This window comes from Euwallacea similis, chromosome 20, assembly GCF_039881205.1.
Source record: "Euwallacea similis isolate ESF13 chromosome 20, ESF131.1, whole genome shotgun sequence".
Taxonomy (NCBI): domain Eukaryota; kingdom Metazoa; phylum Arthropoda; class Insecta; order Coleoptera; family Curculionidae; genus Euwallacea; species Euwallacea similis.
Window position 1 is genome coordinate 3,193,760 of NC_089628.1, and position 18,967 is coordinate 3,212,726.

The 18,967-nt window shown below is 39.9% G+C and overlaps 2 protein-coding genes and 1 pseudogene across 4 annotated transcripts; 2 read left to right on the plus strand and 1 right to left on the minus strand.

The window, feature by feature from the left end:
* Positions 1–1,186: 1,186 nt before the first annotated feature.
* Positions 1,187–7,109, plus strand: LOC136415340 (protein GPR107). Of its 2 annotated transcripts, none has more exons than XM_066399885.1 (6): positions 1,187–1,443; positions 1,496–1,606; positions 1,654–1,962; positions 2,017–2,673; positions 2,738–3,015; positions 5,963–7,109. In XM_066399885.1, the coding sequence occupies exons 1-6, from the start codon at positions 1,336–1,338 to the stop codon at positions 6,621–6,623; spliced, it is 2,124 nt and encodes a 707-aa protein (XP_066255982.1). In that variant the 5' UTR covers positions 1,187–1,335; the 3' UTR covers positions 6,624–7,109. The 2 variants fall into 2 exon arrangements, with proteins under 2 accessions (XP_066255982.1, XP_066255981.1); XM_066399884.1 differs by lacking the exon at positions 5,963–7,109 and adding an exon at positions 3,070–3,466.
* Positions 3,659–13,470, minus strand: LOC136415342 (probable G-protein coupled receptor B0563.6). 2 transcript variants are annotated; one of them, XM_066399888.1, is made up of 7 exons: positions 13,140–13,470; positions 10,633–10,811; positions 9,997–10,161; positions 4,964–5,098; positions 4,556–4,907; positions 4,310–4,508; positions 3,659–4,261 (listed from the first exon to the last, which is right to left on the minus strand). In XM_066399888.1, the coding sequence occupies exons 2-7, from the start codon at positions 10,748–10,750 to the stop codon at positions 4,058–4,060; spliced, it is 1,173 nt and encodes a 390-aa protein (XP_066255985.1). In that variant the 5' UTR covers positions 10,751–10,811; positions 13,140–13,470; the 3' UTR covers positions 3,659–4,057. The 2 variants fall into 2 exon arrangements, with proteins under 2 accessions (XP_066255985.1, XP_066255984.1); XM_066399887.1 differs by lacking the exon at positions 13,140–13,470 and having other exon boundaries at positions 10,633–10,842.
* LOC136415568 (COP9 signalosome complex subunit 2-like) lies at positions 8,216–9,397 on the plus strand (annotated as a pseudogene).
* Positions 13,471–18,967: the final 5,497 nt, after the last annotated feature.

Below are 18,967 nucleotides of genomic sequence, written 5' to 3' on the forward strand. Positions count from 1 at the left end.
GCCAATACATCAATTTAGCAATTAAAACCTGTAGGCTTGAAATTGCATTGATTGTCTTGAGTGCCAATTATTTAGACTTTGTCCCAGTTCCAGTTATTGCAGGCATCTAAAATTCACCTTTAATTCTTCACCGATCGTCGGAAAAAATTCACAAACTCTTGAAAAACTTTAAAATTTATTTTCAGTACATAAACTAAACACTGAAACTGTGCTCTCAGCAACAACTCTTTGTACATCCACAAATTGTAAATTATTAATTGGTATGTTGCGCTTTAAATCTCCTTTGGGTTAGTTCTACTGAATTTGCACCCCAAAATTTGTAGACCCTAAACTGACAATAAAGAAATATTTATTTCAAAATAACTTCACATTTCACTGTCAAATGTGATGTTGCTGTAAGTCACCCCAAAGATCAGGCCAGGACCCCTATCATTGTGTATCTTAATATGAATACCATTGGCCCCTCCTACTAATTTTGACTCTAATAGTCGAAAGTAGTTTTATCTGAAGGTGTAGATAGGTACTGAAAATTGTTATGTAATTAATATTTTGAGTGGGGTTGAATATAGATATTTCGCATAGAGAGAGAATACATATGAATATGTGAGTCAGCTTAATCAAGGTTTATTATCAGTTAGATCATGAGACTTTCATAAGATTCCTTATTTAGCTAACAGAGTTTATTAATCATTGTTAAGAACCTTTTCTTCGCCAAGTTGTGAAGAACTCTTTCTTCACCATGTTGTTAAGAATGTTAAACTCCTTTGTAAAGAAAAAATCTTATAAAAATTTACACGTTTCCCTATGAAAAGTAGTGCTCGAAAGTTTCAGGGGGAAATAAGGAAGGATTTATAGTCATCTCCTGAGTTTTATATTACTTTGGCTGACTATCCGCCAGATAATGCGGTAAATGGTCTCCTTGAAGTGTTATAAATTTCCAAACTGGGCAAAACAAGCAGTAATATGAATGAACCGCGATTTTGTTAGTAAAAAATAAGTTTCAATTATTTCATACTGATTTATAAATAATTTAATTGTGTATAATTTAAAATTCGTATCTTTTATGCGCCATGCTTTTCCGACAGAGGGCGCCATCTAAGGTTAGGTCAATTCCTAACCTAAGATTTATTTTTTGACAACGACCGTTGACATTCAATGTTTTGTTGACATCCTAAAATTAATTGAGATTAGCGTTGTAGGCCAATGATTCAATTTATTTAAATTATACTCCTGGAATGTACATTTTAATCGGTAAAAATCACCAATAAACTTCTAAATATTATCTTCATTTACCTATCTCTCGATTAACTGCGTGTAAAACACTTGATACGACCAATGACTTTTCGCCCTTTTCCAAGCAAAATGTTCATAGTTTCGTCTAAGATATGGATGATTTTCCTGATATCCATATCCTCGGCTAAAATCCACCAGCTCAAGACCACAGTAAGTATCTCCACCAATAGAATTTCAATGCCACAGAAAAACTTTTCAATAGAATGATGCACGGAAATACATTGGTATTAGCACTTTTGGATTCCTGCAAGGGGGCACCTTGGAGGTCAACCTATACAATTTCCATGCCTTTCCAGAGAATGAAAGTGCTTTGGTAGGTTAAAGCTTTAGGTGTAATTTCGCATTGACAAGTCTTTGTAGTTTGGATTCACTTTGGATCGGACAATAAATGATGGTATGAATCCATATTTCGACAGTCGCCAAGACAAGTGTATCCTCGAAAAAGATATCAATTCTACTAATGGTAATGAAAAGATTATAGTTTTGGTTTTGGATTTAAAGAACGATAGATTTCGAGTTAAATGTGCTGAACGTCAGCCAGCTGATGCTATCCACATTTACAAGAGTATGACAGAAAAGAAAACCTTATCTTCTGAGAATGCTTGCAAAGATATTAACTTTGATATTGATCGCCGTAAAGTGGGAGGCAGGACCTTCTACAATGCCTCTGTAAGTTTTTTAAAGAAGCATTCATCTTGAATTTATTTATAAGTAAATTTTTAGTTTGTAATGGCTGTGGAAACTCTGAAAGAAGAAGGTCTTTATAACTTATTTTTTCACAATTGCCCTAATTACAATCCAAGCACTGAAACAACTCTAAATTTTGAGATTAAAATAGTTGAGCAGAATGTTAACAGTTTTCTATCAGCAGGAGAGATGCCCTTGCCTGCCCTCTATATCACAATGGCCCTCCTCTTCTTCTTATCTGGAATGTTTTGGGTGTTTCTCTTGAAACAATCCAAACACCCAGTTTTTAAAATCCACTACATGATGTCTGTGTTAGTGTTCCTTAAGGCAATATCTCTAGCTTTTCATGGGGTCAACTATTACTACATAGAACAGCTAGGGTTTCATCTTACTACATGGGCAATACTGTTCTACGTGGCCCACTTACTCAAAGGGGCTTTATTGTTTGTTGTGCTGGTACTAGTGGGTACTGGCTGGACTTTTATCAAGCACGTACTAACCCCTAAAGACAAGAAGTTGTTTATGGTGGTAATTCCCCTTCAAGTGCTGGCTAATATTGCCCAGATTATCTTGGAGGAGAGCGAGAAGGGAGACCGGGAGTATTTGGCCTGGAAAAATGTTGTTATATTGGTGGATTTGCTTTGCTGTGGCTGTATTTTGTTTCCAGTTGTTTGGTCTATAAGACATTTGCAGGTAAGAGGGAAAACACAGGAGGAATATTCCTTTCAGAACTGTCTGCGCTCACGGTAATTTTCAGGAGGCATCGCAAACTGACGGCAAAGCCGTAATAAATCTACGCAAATTGCGTCTCTTCCGGCACTTTTATGTAATGGTAGTCTCTTATATTTACTCCACACGCATTATAGTGTACCTGCTCAAAATCACAGTGCCTTTCCAATACGACTGGCTGCATGAAATGTTCAGGGAAATGGCTACTTATGTATTTTTCGTGCTCACCGCCTACAAGTTCAGACCGGCGTCACAGAATCCCTATTTCTCCTTGAGCGACGAGGAAGATGATGATGTGAATGAAGTGTAAGTCCCGGTAGGTAGATGCAAAAGGTGTCTTTGGTGATTTTGCCATTAAAGGTTGACCAAGTCCGGGGTTACTGAAGGGCTGAAAAAGGTCAATTCTCCGTTGGTAAAAATCCCTGTTCATAAGACTATAACTGAAGTGAGTGAGGAGGAAAAAGATGCTCTATTGAAGAACGAAGGAAGCCACGATTATGATTGAATTAATACGTATTAATGTGTTTTCTGTGATAGTGCGAGAGGCTGAGCAGTGATTTAGCCCTTAAAGTTCTTGGATCAGTTAGTTAGCAAAACCCATTTGTTTTTATTCTTAGTCCTTTTAGTTTCCTTGACAATGGCGAAGGCGCTTATAGATTTTTTATTAATTGATCTCGCAACACTAATAATCCAGCCAATAAGGGAAGCTCAAAATGCTTTAAAACTGTTTTTATAATAATAAATTTGTCTTCAAATATGTGATATTTTTGTTTTCTTTTGTACTTGGATAAAAATAACGGAGAATGGCAACGTATTGTCGTTCTTTTATTGATCTAATTCTACATGAGAAGGTGATCTATGCTGTTGTGGTGAAGAAAGCAACGTTGCCAAGTGAACTTTTTATCTGAATTTTGGTGAAAATTAAATTCAATATTGATTTCATCTACGATAAAGTTTATTGATCCATTACCATGACAACAACATTGAACTTCTGAAATTGTATAATCTATTTTTATTTAATTAATAATTCTTTACATTCAATGCAAAATTGCAAAAGGTAAGAAACGACGTGATGGTTTATCAGTACACCTATTATTTCAGCCTTAGTTATTATGACTATTTACATATTAAACTAGCCTAATTACGTTTAAGTAGCTATACAGCTATTTTAATTTAACTTTAATTAACTATTCTCAAGTTGAGTTTGGCGAAACGGATCAACAGCTCATCAGATGTAACTGCAATCAATTTTGCCACACTAATCTGAGTCAATGAAAATCTCGTAAGTATTTGATCCACCATTTTATTATTACACAGGGGTGATTTCTGAGCTAGACGACCCCTTCTGTCACACACTCTTGGGTGTGGTAGTGTGCGTAATAGTAGTGGTAGGAGCAGGCGCACCCTTCTTTTGTCCTCGCGCAGGAGTGATGTCCCCTATGTTCAGCGTTCTTAACAAGGTATTGCGGAAGTCCTCAGAAAAAAGGCAGTAGATGTAGAATGTTATGGAGTAGTTGGCTACTTCTAGAAGATTGGCTATTGCTCTAAATACCTGAGTTTTCTTTTAGTTACTAGGTGGGTGAATTAGTACTTTTCTTACCTGGTAGGGGTACTTCATGAGATTGTCGTCTGATAGGGTGACGTTGAGGATCACCATAGGAGTGACGCAGACCAGGAATAAAATGCTTGTTGAGCCTAAGAGTAACACCAGTCGGCGTTCTTCCGCAAACTTCCTGGGGTCCTCCTCACCAGATGTAGTCCTGCTCAATGTCATTTTCCTCCTCTTTTCACAGGATCTCCTACAAATGTTCCTTATTTTACATACATTATTCGAAAGTGTCCTCACCTATAGACTATTAGAATTCTAAGGTTCAGGGCTGCCAGCAGAACCACTGGAACCACCTTAAAAATCACTTCTAACACTATTTTGTAGACACTATATGCTGGATGGGTAATGTAAGCGGTGTTTTCGGTTCGTTGGTAGATCAATTCTCCATCAGGCGTCAATCTACATGTCCTGACGTAGCTCCGGAACATTGCAGGAATGTAGAGAATGAAGGTGAGAATGGGAATGAGGGTCACCGCTCTGATGGGAGAGCCCAGGATTGGGCGGGCGTGCCCTGGGTGGCATACGCTCACGTATCGTTCAAGGGTAAGGGCTAGGAGCATCATTACTCCCACGCCCAGGCAACCATTACCTTGTTAAAAGAATGTGCGTTATTGAATAGGTAGGTATTTAATCAATCTTATGTACCCAAAAATAGTTCCAAATGCGCGAAATAATGGGCAGGAATTGGATTTTTCCAATGTCCGTGCTCTCGATGAACAAGCACTCTCCAAGCAAAAGGCAATGCGAAGAGAATGGCTAATAGAGCTGCGGCTGAATATCCTGTAATAAACACGAGCCACTGAGCTTAGTGTGTTAAGTGAAATCAAAAGCAAAGTTTATTTTCATAAAATGATCGTAATGAACAGGAAATCACTTTCAGTGGGTGATTTTCGCCGAAAATTAGAGGCTATAAAATTCACCCAAAGTGCGCTTTTACAGACACTTTATTATTCTCACGATCTTTTCGGGTTTTGGGAAGTTTGCCGCAATAGGCCAGACAAAAACGCAAGAGTTTATTGTACCAATATATGTTTCGTAAAGACGACACCCCTTATTTACATTATTCCAAAACCAGCTGGCAAAGCTTTGTCACAAACTTATCATTATCCAAATTTATTTACCAAATTTCGAGCTTTACACATAAGTTTTGCCATTTATTTGCATACGATTATTGACGTGGCCCTGTAGCGGATACATCGGCAATGTAGAGTTGTTTCACCGGGCATATAAGATTAAATTTAGAAAATGATATAAGAATTTATTTTGGATTTGCATTTCGCCCCGTAATTGGGCGATTTAGTCATGATCGTAGCGCCAGCGAGTGCAGATCACCGAAATAGTATGGCCAAGGCGGTTTTTGTGCTTGGGTAAGTAAGTTTGTGTCTAATAGAAATATGGGTGTTGTGGCATCTAAATTCTTTCAAAGAGGCAGGGAAAATGTTCTAAAAACAATTCGGGACACCGCTATTAAATTTTTTTAGGTTTCATGAACTTATGCACTAAGCTGTCCGCCATTTGGTCCAGATTCATGCAACCTGAATTTTTTTCAGAATGATAAAATACTCCTAATTATCAAAATTTCCCATTGTAAATTCTTCTCACCCCTCCAAACTGAGCCCTTACAAACAAAATCTTTTTCCGCAGCTTATCGCTGTTAAGCAGCGCATCTGGTTCGTTCCTTTACGGTCAGCCCTGTAGCGAACGCAATACGGCATATTTGTACCCATTCAACTGGATAATCCCCGTAAACGAAACAAATTGCGTGGACATAACGAAAACCAACTCTCTTGATCCAGAGAAAAATAGCGCGTTCTTCGAGCGAATCCGGAAAGCGGACACTTTATACGCTGATCACATGAATCTATCCAAATTCCCGTCTGCGGTGGTGTTCTCCCTACCCAACCTGGAAATGCTGGATTTATCTGGAAACTTCATAAGGAGATTGCCGTATAAAATGCAGAAGATCGCTCCGGCAATTTCTAAGCTGTTGATGCCGGAAAACGCGGTTGCGATGTCGAGAAAGCGACCGCTGTTCAAGTCCGCCTCCATTAAACTGCTAATGTTAAGCAAGAACAGGATAGGGAACATTTACCCGATAACGTTCTCGAAAATGCCCCATCTGGAAATCCTATATCTGGACGGTAATAGGTTGAAGCACGTTAACGCCGATATGTTCCTGCAGTTGCCGAGATTGGCGTATTTACATTTGGGAGCCAACGCCATCGAGGAGATCCCCCCTAAAAGCCTGATGCCTCCGCTGTTGAGGTTTTACATTGTTAAGAACCAGAGACAGGTGATTAAGTGAGCCTTAATTTTTCGCATCCCCGTGTTGTTAGTATGTAGATTTTATTGGATAAGTTTCTGTATATGATAATAAAGCTGTGGTGCAATAGAATTAGGGAATTTTAAGGTCATTGGTTTCGCCCATAATGGCTCAACGCGATGCTCTAGGTCTTAATTAATTAACAGAAAACAAGCGTTCTCTGAACTTCGAACAGATTTTGCAAATTATTTTTAGTATGTCTGGTTGCCTACCCTTTGTCGTTCGTCAAAAGTGTTTCATAGATTCTCTTATCGATCAAAGTGACGTCAGATGGAAGGATACAGTGGGGGAAATTCCCGTTTTGCAGGACGCCGACGAATTGTATATTGAGAGGATGATTATGCGTTTCTTAATTTTTATTATTTTTACTTAGTTTCTTTAGTTATTTCGTTGAATTTGTGTATGCCGACGTTCTAAGGCTTCAGTTTGTAATCAACGAAATTTATGTATTAAATTTAAGTTTATAAATTATTTTACGATATTTTACCCCACTGGTTTGTCCCTTATAATATCGGCGTCCAGTTTATCAAACTTTAAGTGCCGGTATCTCGAGAATTCGTAGAAAAATGCCTTCAAAAATAGCTCAAATGAATCCCGTCGACGAGCTCTATAAGCTTCCGGTCACAACACCTACACAGGCGCGAAAGCTGGCAAGACATCGTTTTTACCAAGAACTCTCAGCACAAAACTCTACGTTATACCAATTTCTGATTAATCAGGGCTTTACAGTTACTTTCCGCAAACAGAAAATCCAATAAAAAGCCTTTTTGCCCGGAGAGGTGCTTTAGGCAATCCTTTTGCTGCGATCCCTAAAATATCGTTATCGTGGAAGATGTGAGAGAGCATGTCCTTTGAATTGTCAGCCCTATATATTATACAAGAAATGGTCCCCATCCAAGACAATAGTAATGTCGTTTAGTTTATGGGAATTGAGAAAGACGTGCCCTCTAAGTGCTATTCTCAAGACGTAAATACTCCCTGTAAGGCCTCATGTAAATTTCATAATCCACTTGCGTAGGTATGCCGAAGTGTCTCTGCGTTAACAATGCAAAAGGGGGTTTTAAAGGGATAAATTACCTTTTTTAGTCTTCCGTAAACAACCCGCTGGAGAAATTTGTTATCTCCATCATAACATCGTGCATTTTTCTTTAAACAAAAATGATTTTGGCTTAAAGGGAGGGACGATTGTTTCTTATCTCTGCGAGCACGAATGTATCCAATTTCAATGCCGTCGGGAATATTAAATCGGCTTTTTCCTAAATAGTGATGTCATGCAATATTTCTTCATTAAGACCCGTGTCCACAGTGCGTCAAGCAGTTCCATTAAAATAATTTGTTCTTTATAGTTTCTGTCGCTTTGGGAGCAATTGCGTAACAAGATCATTATCATATATATGTACATATAACTCCTAAAAGAATGCTACCGCCATACCTGTTTGCCATCACAGCAGTAACAAATCAAAATGATGTGCGATGATCCTTCGACGCGGAATACCACAAGTGTAGTATACTTGTGGTATACTGTATAGGAATTGGACGTGGATCTGGAAAACTAGAACTATTTGGCCAAGACCATGGAACGACAGAACTCGAAAAGCGTCATTCTAGCCTTCCAGAGGATGGTAGACATTAGAGCGATTGCAAGGATGAGTGAGGCTTCAAAACTTTGAAGTAGTTAATCAAGATCAACTTCCAACAGATTCATTCGCCATTCTGTCACCAAGAACCTTGGAGAAAATTCCAGTAATTCTATGTTGGATTAGACCTCTAGTTTCTGAAGCATTGCAAGGCTGCAGAAAGTTTATGAGGCCACTTTGAAGGCTTTGGCAAATGTCAAGGATCGAAGGTTGTAAATGCGTTTATTGTAAAACTCTTGGCCTTCATATATCTGACACTTTCAAATTATAGTGTAAAACCAACACGAGGTTAGGGAAACAATTTAAGTTCTTTTAACCTTCGGGGATTATTAAAGGGTTAAAGATCAAGTGCAAGTGTGGGGCAAATAAAGTAGTATATAGAGAAGGTGAATTCGAAGAAGCCTATATAACTTTCTTTTAAGCCTTCAAGAACTACGATCAGGCGGGCAGACCCCGTCACCTAAACTACCTCAAGTACATCACATTGGACAGTATGTTAATAAAGAGCGCAATCAATTCGTTCGATTCTCAGGAAGCAAAGCCCTATGCTAACCATCCCGAAATCAAGGCTCTTACTTTGTTGATGAACGCAGTTCGAAACAACAAAATAGGGGAGTTATTTCCGAGAAAAACAAGGTTAGTGTGGATTCTGTACACAATAAGGATGTGAATTCAGTTAAGGGATTAAGGGGAGTATCTTTTTTTTTTGGGGTTCCAAATGGGAGAGCATTTTTAGATCTTGATAGAGTGGCAAATTAATCAAGTCTCTCTTCAGAAAGAAAGTTTAAGCAACAATAAACTCTCCTTGATTTTCATTTTAAAATGGCGAAATGATGGATGAAGGAGTCGTTAAGAGCAGACCCATTTATATGGGAACATTTAGAGCAGCTGTTTAAGTGTGACTGCGGAAACGCCCTCGTCAGCCTGATAAAGTCCTACAAAAATGTGCGGATATCTTTTCCAAGCGAACAATTGGGAATTGAGGAGGAGGTGATGGAAAACTTGCTGATTTCCTTCGTCCTGGACGACGGCATCAAGGGAAGAATCGACCAAATTAATGGAATGCTGAGGATGTCGGAGGGCGTGCAAGATTCCCGGTTTAAGAACGTTGAAAAGTAGACGAAAAGTCTGTGCAATATGTTCGCCTCTATTTGTTTTTGATTTGTTTGTGCTGTTGAGCGAAACTTCCGTTTGTTCCGGTGTTGCACACAAATAACGGTTTCCAGATTATCAGAAGGGGGATCTTTTTGGGTCAACTTTTGGGGTAAAAAAAAAGCATCCAGTGAATACAAATACTTCAATAAGGGGGCAAAGCAAAGTTTACTTATTCTGTTGAATGGGGAGTCTCGGACGACTTTGCTTAATTTAATTTCAAGTGCAAACTCCTGTGCAAAAAGCTCTATTGTCCGCGAGACGGGAAGTTCGGCAAATTGTTTTTTCTGAGCAGATCTAGCTCTTATAATGTTCATTCACAGGTATCACAGGAAACAACGCAATCAGAGCCATCAAATGTTCCTATAAAAGTATTTTTGTTCTGGGTGATTTATTGTTCCATGTGACCCACTTATCGCACAACCTCAGTTTTATCGCAGAGACGTAAAATATATTGTTATAGAAGTTCAGTAAACTTGAAGTTATTCTCATATAAATTTTACATATCGTTGGAGGCCAGTAACATGTACTTAACGCGTTGATGTTACGTGTAAGTTATAACTTACCACGCATGTAAATATAAGCAGTTCCCCTCATGTTCTTCCTGGTGAGTACCACCAGATTGAAGATGTTACCTACGATTCCTAGGAGGCATATCGACGGCAGGGCCACTCCATATGAGTACCTCCTTAAGAGCTCTGTGCGGGGGTCCTCAGAGGCTGCTATCGCGTCTGGAAAAGTAAATATTTGTTTCACGTCATAGAGTTTAAAGAATCCCGCAACGTAAATTTCCAAATTTAAAAATTTACGATATTTTCTTCTCATTTCCCGAAAGTTTCATGTCATAACTTCACCGACGAGCAAACATACCCGCGAACTTCCCGAAAACCCACGTAAACAAGAAAAATACCCCACTTTTCATTATGTTTCCCGAGTCTTGCAATTTTGCCTTTCAAATGGAATGGGGGCTAACTCTTTGAAACCCAATGGAGCGGCGTTTATGAATGGAGCTCTAATTGTGCGTTTGGCAGGGCAACCGAACCCCTCGTCAATATTCTGCTCCACTAGCGACTGCTAGACGGCGAGTTATTAACTATGAAAGGAATCTAAGAACTAACGAAGAGGCTATTGTTGGGGGTAATTATTTTACCTGCAAGGGTCAAGGAGTATTTGCATTTAGTCCTTCGGAGAGGGGAACTTACCTAAAATGTTGACCGGGAGGGAAGAGAGGTTGTTCCAGACGCATGGGGCGCAGCTGGAAGAAGAGTTGCTGGGGCACGGCCAGGTGTCTGAGGTGTCGCCAGAATACAACATGGACATAGTGGGTGGGTTGGAATCAGTGTCGCAACGATAGATGCATTGTTGATCGAGATCTTCGAACCTGGAAACACACATTTGTCACGCATGGTGCACATTTTTTACATTTTCTCTCGTCAGGAAAATCTGTCACGTATGATCTTCCAAGGAGGGATGCAACAAAGTTCCAGGGAATTGTCGCACATCATGACAGATTTCCCGAAACAAATTGACAGATACAACTAAAATGGCGGCCGGAGTCATGTTGTTGCACTCAATACTCCATTGAGGATTTAAAAAATCTTCCCGCCCCCTTGCAACCACAAGAGAAAGACAGAAACTTGACAGGTCTACTCGTCCTTCATATTTGTTGTTTGCATTTCGCCCCCTTAGACAATTAAAACCGTGAATTATGCTCGGCGGACAATATTGGCGAGTCTGATCATTCCAGATGTCCACGCCAAGGACGACAAAATGATCGACTTTTCCCTGATGTGCACAATATTTTGATTTGAGATGATACATACGTTTATTCAGGTAAAAAATGTATGGTGCGTACACAAAAGGCGGGCAAAAAACGTAGGTGGATTTTGTCACAGTGATAGATTGCTTCCCCAAGTTCTACTTTGGGATCCGGAGTTATCCAACGGCACCCTTCGGTCTCTCCCCGCATTTCATGCAGCAAAACAGTCCAGAAACTGAAGAGAAGTCATAAATCGGGCTTTTGTCAGATGGAACATATTTCTTTTAAAAAACACGTTTCAGCCACGAAAATAAATAATGGTTGCCTCTATCTAAATGCAAAAGCTATAAATCTACTATTTAGCACCCGTCGCCTCTTTGTGCCATTCGGAAACCAACCAGAGAATTTAGTACCGGACAGGTTTTATGACATCTATCAGGTTTCCAGCCATCCAGACGAAATTCCCGGCCCATGCGGGGATTTGGATTTATGTATTCGTCACGTTATCCGAACGCCTCATTAGGCATCGTTTACAATCCCCCCGGAAATGATAAATTAGACTTGAAAAAGTTCTCTGAGGAATAAGCTGTTTAGAATGAGCGCATCTTATGTTCAGGCGTTAAAAGCAGAGAATGGGTTGGTTCTAGATCATCCCAAGAAGGAGAGTCATTGAGCAGTCTATGCACAGGCACGTATTAGTCACCACTCAATCGTTATTTTGTGGCTGACTTCCTGTTATAGAAGAGTCTGTTGACAAAATGGCGGGCGCAAACCACCGTAAGGAACAAATCTAATAACGCAAAGCGGGGAAAATCATATAAGTAAACCTTACTCATCTTATCTCTATTTGTGATTACATAGACCTATGACGAAGATATACAATAGAGCCTAATGACGATAATTGACGTTCTAATTCTGGCCGGCTTTACGAGCTTTTAATAACCGATAGCAAACAACATCAAATAATCCGCTGCTCCAATTCGGAACGCTGCCTTTTATGCGATTCAATTTGCTTTTCTCTTTTATTCGGGGATTATTTTTATATTGTTATTGAGCCAGGGAGATTACAGTTTGAGTATGGCCTAGTATATCGAAAGCAAAAGTTTTAGCAGCAGTAAATTCAGATTTGGGGTGATAAAAAATCGGGTTGTTTATGCATAAAACATTAGCGTTGACGCGATACGAGTCGATATGCAGAAACACGGGGGAGATAAAGGAGGATTTTTTTCAGACTCTACGGTGCCAGAGCATGCCAAATAATATTCTCTTGAGACTTCACGTTCCTGTAGCCTTCATCGCCAATTGAGCCTTCACATCCTGTAGCGCATGAACGAGGGAAGTTGCGGGTGCGTTGCCGTGTACATGTACAATTTAATAAAAATACTTCGGTAAGTCGCTCCGTTTAATTTTAAGGTGTAGAGCACCATATGGCACATTATGTAAAGCGTTGTACGTAACAGCGAGTTTTTTAAAATTAACTTTGATAAATTGACGCTAGTGTCATCTATGACACTCTTGGTAAGGTATTAACATTAGGGCGCGCTTACGTCAAGAATGTAGAGAATAAGTGACTTTCTAAACCTCCGCTTCAGTTACAAGTTAGTTATCATACCAACCAATTATTCTCAGACTTGGAAGAAAACCAAAACCTGTTAGCACGGATGTTTCTTCCACGGGAAGATTAATTGTAATTTCTTGGAGCCCCTTTCTCTTGTGCGTGGCTACCTCCGATCTAATAATCCCCGAGTCATTAATCTCCTTCATTTGGGATTGTTATTCCTAAAAAATTAATGCAGCTGAAAGTAATGGAGATTTTCCTTTCGGCAATAAAAGCACGAAACTTGTATGAACAGGAGAACTCGTCCTCAGCGAATGGTTTATAAAGAGTTTTTGGAAGCTCAACCTTAAAAGCACATTTATTCTCTAAAATTCAAGATAATTCCCACTTACCCAAACCAGAAAAACCTCCACCCCTCTATTCTCTCTGATTGTTTTTGTTCGCGCGAAACTTCCGAAAATTTTAAAACTCCCGTCAGGGCCCTGATCGCAGCCCTCTCAACGCGGACTGTTGTTGCGGGACAACTGATGCGGGAGTTGAAAGCCCCGAAAACTCAAAATCTCTTCTCAACTCTTGGAGTAGCATGACGCGCAGGCGCGTCTCCACTAGAAGTTTCGGAAGTTGTTCGCGCGATCTATTCCATAAAAAGTTATAGGTATAAGAAACCCGATTGATATTGTTTTACGACAGATTTGATTGATTCATTGGCCCCGGCTGCTTTTGCTTGATTGATTGTCTATGTACTGGACATGAAATTATAATGCGGGCTTTGGGTTTGATGGAACTATGTGTTTTACGGGGAATGGGTCGATATTGTAAGGACGTGTCTTGATTGTCGATTAGGGTGATGTGTGCATCTGATGATAGTCAAGCAGGTTAATTCGTTAGAGTGACGTCAGGAAGTAAGTGTGCCAATAGTGCCAGTAGTGCGTTAGTGTGTCAGATAAGAATCAATTATAAATGAGCCATCAAAAAAATATATGAAAAATCGATAAAACATCTAATTATGTATCAGTAATCTTGGTGACTCATAGCTATGGAAGACACCATGCTTTGTTTCCAGTAAGTATAGCGTATTTTTGACAGTAAAGGCTGAGATGTCATTTCCCGAAGATGGCGGTCGAACTTGTAAAAATTTAATTAGATCAGCGAAGTAAATCGAAAAAAGCCTGTTTTAAGGCCCTTTTAGCTTTTTAAACTGTACAATAATCAAATTTTAGACTTTACAGTGTTGGAAAATTGTGGGGGTGGCAGCTTCAGACGCTGGTCCGCCAGGATAAGTGTTCAATTCGGCCAGCGTTCAAATTCGAATCGACACCCTTGGAGCTCCTTGAAAGCTTCCAGGTACGTTCCTCACTTAGATCAATTACTATTTCTTCAATTTCCCCTCGTTACCACTAGTATATTATTGGCCCCTTTTAGGCTTTCATGAGCGTTATCCAGCTTTTTCGTTACTCTCCGCTGCTTCTGTGGTTGACTCAGCTCCTTGTTGATCATAATCCTACAATTTCGTATAATCCAGACCCTTTGTACCCAATGTCAAGGCAAAAAACATTTTTTTAAGACCACGATGTTAATTGAATTTTCCATCGCTTGTAACATTGCGCCGTTCCGGCAGATTTATGGGCGTTTTTTTGCGGTTCCTTCGCCCTGCAATCTGACCCTTAAACATTACGTGTCGACAATGAATTACAGCTGTTCGGAGTTAACTGACCAGAACGAAATTAATTTTATTATCCGATACGGCGCTTAAAAAAGGTCACTGCTACCGGGGCATAAACTATTGGCACCAGGATTTCCACTTAAAGAAATCGCCCGGTTTTCATGTGTTATTCCTCACATGTTACGGAAATTCCGTGAAGTGTTAACGCTTGTTATCCACGTGACGCGATAATAAAAATGGGAGCGACGCAGTTTGATTAGCCGCAGGACATAACGTCGGACTTTGCAGCCTTTAATGGAAAATATCGGGCATTCCTGGCCTCTCAACTGGGAAGCCAATTTCTTATTAGTCTATGCTAAAGTGTCTGAGTGGAAGCTGACGTTTTCCAATTGGATAGATAATTGGATAATAGTTTGCGGTAGTGGAGCCAGCTCTGCAGGAATTCATACGGCGAGGGAAACTGCAGTGGGGGATGTTATGGAGTGTCTCCCCTATGAATGATCCGTTTTCCCGTGTTTTTGACGTTGGTTTAAGCGCATTCATGTCACATATGGTAAAGCCAAACCGAGCAATTCATTTCCTCGAGAAAAAAGTAACGCGAATCTTTCCAGAGTCATACTCGGCCACAAAAGAAAATTCACTTTCGCTTGCTGGCTTTCTCCCGGAAAATGCCCTTAATCTCATTTAAAACAAGACTGAATGAGAAATGGGATTAATTTATTTATCGCGATTAGTTTGCCTTAGAATTTTCGATCGTTGAACCGCAGAGCTGACAGCAATTACAATTCATAAAGTCACCTAGTTTGTTGACCCGCAATGCCGAAAGCTAATCGAATAAAAAGTCCTCGGCATTACCTGGCAGAGCACGATAAAAGCAGCAGCTTGGACTGGGCATTACTCGAGTAATCTAGGGTAGCATAAAAAACCGCCTTTTTTCCTGGTTGTAACCGAAATAGCTCCATTTATCGCAGTTAATGATCCGCAAACCCGTACATAAAATTGGCCAGAAAGAGAGGAGCCACAAACATGTCTCTTTTAATAAATTAAGTTCCAGAAACCAAGGAAAACAATGGGAAATTAATAGGGAAGAGAGCGGTTTTATGCCCCTTTTTTAAAGGCGGGAAAGAGATGTACATACAGGGTGTAGCAAATCAACGTGGAGATATTTTAGGGAGTGACAGTGCTCTGCAAAATAATTTTTAAAAATCTAACAGGGCCATGGTGAAAAACGCACCGTTTTCAAGGTTTTCAAGGTGGTAAAGTTACGCGATAAACGTGAGAAAAACGCAAAATATGAGAAAAAATGCGGAACTTTGCTACCTTTTATGTCGAATATGGTACGTTAGGACCATTGCAACCAACCACGGGACTATTGGCATTTTTTAAATCGTTTGCAGAGTACTATCGCTCCCTGAAATATCTCCATAATAATGTCACACCCTATATTATGACAAAAGGGCTCCATGATGTGCGCGAAATGCTCTAGCAATGTTGCAAGGGGGTGATACAGTCCCTCAGTACCTTTGCGATGCGGGTCGTTTTGCTAAACCTAAAATATGCGATGATTTCAGCAGGATGTAAACCACCTTTGTTGGGGTTTTGTGGATCTCATTCAAGACCATTTTCACATTTGCTCAATTGTCCCATTAAAGATTGCGTGGTAGTCAGTTACTCGCCTCATCAGATTTAAATTGAGCCTCTATAAGTAAACAGAATTAGATGCTTCCAAAACCGATTCAAGCACTCACAACCTTCATCACTTTGCTTAAGAAAGCAGTTCGGGCTAAAATTCCCCGGTAAATATTTGCGAATTTCGAATTAGAAATGGGAAATCAACGATGAAACTAAATGATTTCTAAAGGCCCAGAAATCAACATGGGGTTGAGCCACGTCAACGATTTTTTGCAGTTTTCAAAATTCGCTAAAGCGAGTTGGTCTTCGCTGGTAAGTTAAGCGCCTTGAAAAGCACGAGAACAAGAGGGAGAGAGAGAGAGAGAGAGTGGAAAATTTAGCATTAAAAGAGATTAAATATCCAGTTGATTCTGTAAATTCAGATTTTTGTCCTTTCCGAGTCTAATTTAAATCCCAGATAAAGGGATCAATTTCTTTTCTCCTCTTTTACCAAAAACGACCAAGTGGACGTCCGGCAGACGAGACCTGTACCTCTTCGCCGTGTAAAAAGAGATAATATTTACCTTCACTTTATAATATTATTGCAGAGAAATTGCTGACCAAAAAGCAAATAATGTGCCCTTCTACTGAATATTTGCCGTGCCCTTCTTTCAATATCGTCATCTATTTCGGGAATTAACACGAACACGAAATGGAAGGGCAAATGGGGAATGTGATTAATTAATTATTATCATTGAATTTCTTGAGAGTTCGAGAAGACTGATGTGAACTCCCTCTCGGTTTATTGGCCCAAATGAAACAGCCCTAAGGCGGTATTATTTAAGTGGCGTTTTATAGGAACAATTGGGCTCTTATTGGGACTTAAAGCAAAACTCTTTAGCGCTGGAGAAAAGGGTTTGAATGCAAGGGCTTTTTATTGTGCTATAAAGTCTGTTTATTGCCATTTTACGCTTTTTATTAACGCTTGAACAAAATTGCTTTTTATTATGTACACAGGAAGTCTTGAGGTCTTGAGATTTTATTTTTAAGGGGCGGTTAGCCGCCTTAAAAGAAGCCGACTGCACCAAAATAACTGTAATAAAACTGCAGAGTAAGACAGACATGATTAAAAAAATCATTTTCATTAGTCTAGGTGGTCAGATCGGGTGAGCGTGGAGGCCATTGAATAGGATTGGCTAATAGACCAACTGTGTCCCAGCAGGGAGTCTCTATCAATGTATCAAAATGCACCGCAGCAAAGCTGCTGAAAAATAAGTTACTTAAATTGTTAGTTGGTTAGGAACCATATTTTTTTAGCGGGCACCATTACATGGTTAATACGTAACCAACCAGACCGCTTTTTATGATTATTTGGACAAATATAGAGAAAATTTCTGTCTCTTGGTAACATAAATTACATCAAGGGGGTTCTCCTTTGGAGCTCGTATTGTCACAGTAAAAACCTTAAATAAGAAACAATAAAGTTGGATTCGCACGAGCCTGTGGATGTGCTTTGCCTGCGGCTATATGCCAGAAAGAATGAGGATTTATAGGCTTTCTTTTCAGGAGAATCGGACAATAATGCGCAGCATACAGGATGTTCATTTCTGGAGCTTAACTATGCGGATCTCTGTAACCAGAAGATTCGAGATCGGTTCAAATATGTAATATGAAAACTGCTTTTGTCCGAAATAGTTCCCGGTGGGGTCAAGTCGTGAAGATGCACTTGGCCGGCACGTCCGCCAGATCTGTCCCCGCTAGATTATCATTTATAGGGATGCACGGAAGATCTCGTTTGGAAATTTTTGTTGCTTTAAGGGCTAAAACGCAAAGGAGGGTCCTTTTAAAGTCAGTGCGGAATTTAAGGAGACGCATGCAGATGCGCTTAGCATGTGATCGTCGCTGAAAAACGGCTACAACTATGACAGCCTCGTATCTGTAACGGTTACGGACCTCCCCACGCTCGAGCTCCAGGAACGGACACCCTGTATGTTGTGAGCGAAAAGTTGCTCTCGACGTCATGTAAAACTGGGCCAAATGGGCAATATTTTCGCTCTATTACAGTCTAGACGCGTGAGGCGGCCATAAATCGTCTAAAGACGGTATTTATTCTGCTTTCATGCCCCGACTCGTTTTCCATGACATAAAACCGGTCCATTGCACTGGTGACCCACGGGATCTCATCTCGTCTTACGTCCATGCACGAACATAAAACTCTCTCATAATCGTAATTATACCGCGAGCACCAGTTTGATTTACGTCACAAACAGAATAATTCCAGAAAATCCATGTGGAGAAGTGTTATTTCACCTTATCCACTAGCGCGTGCTAATTTGATAGATGTGTTTGTTGCCCTTATTACTTTTAACAGATTGAAGGGTCTCGGAATTGATGGGGAGAGGATAAAAATAAATTCTTGTATCCATCAGATCGAGGTCCGATAGAAAAAGGTCTGGTTAGTGCAAATAAGGGAGTTACACGTGCGAAAGTTCTGCGGAACTCATAAACTCGATAAGGAATTGGACTCGGCGAAATAAGCGACTACAAAAGATTGGAAATTAATTAAAAGCTCAATTAGGAGCGGAGGCCCGGATTCAATTACCGAAAACCGATTCATTCGGAGGAATTTCTTCGGTGAGGCCTCTATTAATGGACCATTGAACTTTAAGAAGAAAATCGATGCGGCGTAGGTGTTGTTACATAAGCGAGGCTGAATTAAGGGAATTAATCATTAGGCGTCCCAAACGTAGATTTTCTAATCCATGGAAATTCAAAGCCGCGTCGGGCTAATTTATTCCATTATAAATTTTACGCTTTACAGGATTAAATCCAGTCCCATATCGGGGAATTTTAATAAATCCGAATTGTCTCGTCCCGTGTAATGTCACGTAGGAATTTCTCTTTCGCCGACTGTAAGATACGCGGGTGGTCAAGGGAGGCCTCCAT

Excerpts from the sequence above, each read along its gene's own strand:
- LOC136415340 (XM_066399885.1), top strand. The coding sequence starts at position 1,336 with ATGACTTTTCGCCCTTTTCCAAGCAAAATGTTCATAGTTTCGTCTAAG. Across the intron at positions 1,963-2,016 it reads GGACCTTCTACAATGCCTCT|TTTGTAATGGCTGTGGAAAC; the intron begins GTAAGTTTTTTA and ends GTAAATTTTTAG. Across the intron at positions 3,016-5,962 it reads GATGATGATGTGAATGAAGT|CTTATCGCTGTTAAGCAGCG; the intron begins GTAAGTCCCGGT and ends CTTTTTCCGCAG.
- LOC136415342 (XM_066399887.1), bottom strand. The coding sequence starts at position 10,825 with ATGTGTGTTTCCAGGTTCGAAGATCTCGATCAACAATGCATCTATCGT. Across the intron at positions 4,908-4,963 it reads GCATTTGGAACTATTTTTGG|GTAATGGTTGCCTGGGCGTG; the intron begins GTACATAAGATT and ends TCTTTTAACAAG. Across the intron at positions 4,509-4,555 it reads AGAATTCTAATAGTCTATAG|GAGATCCTGTGAAAAGAGGA; the intron begins GTGAGGACACTT and ends GAACATTTGTAG.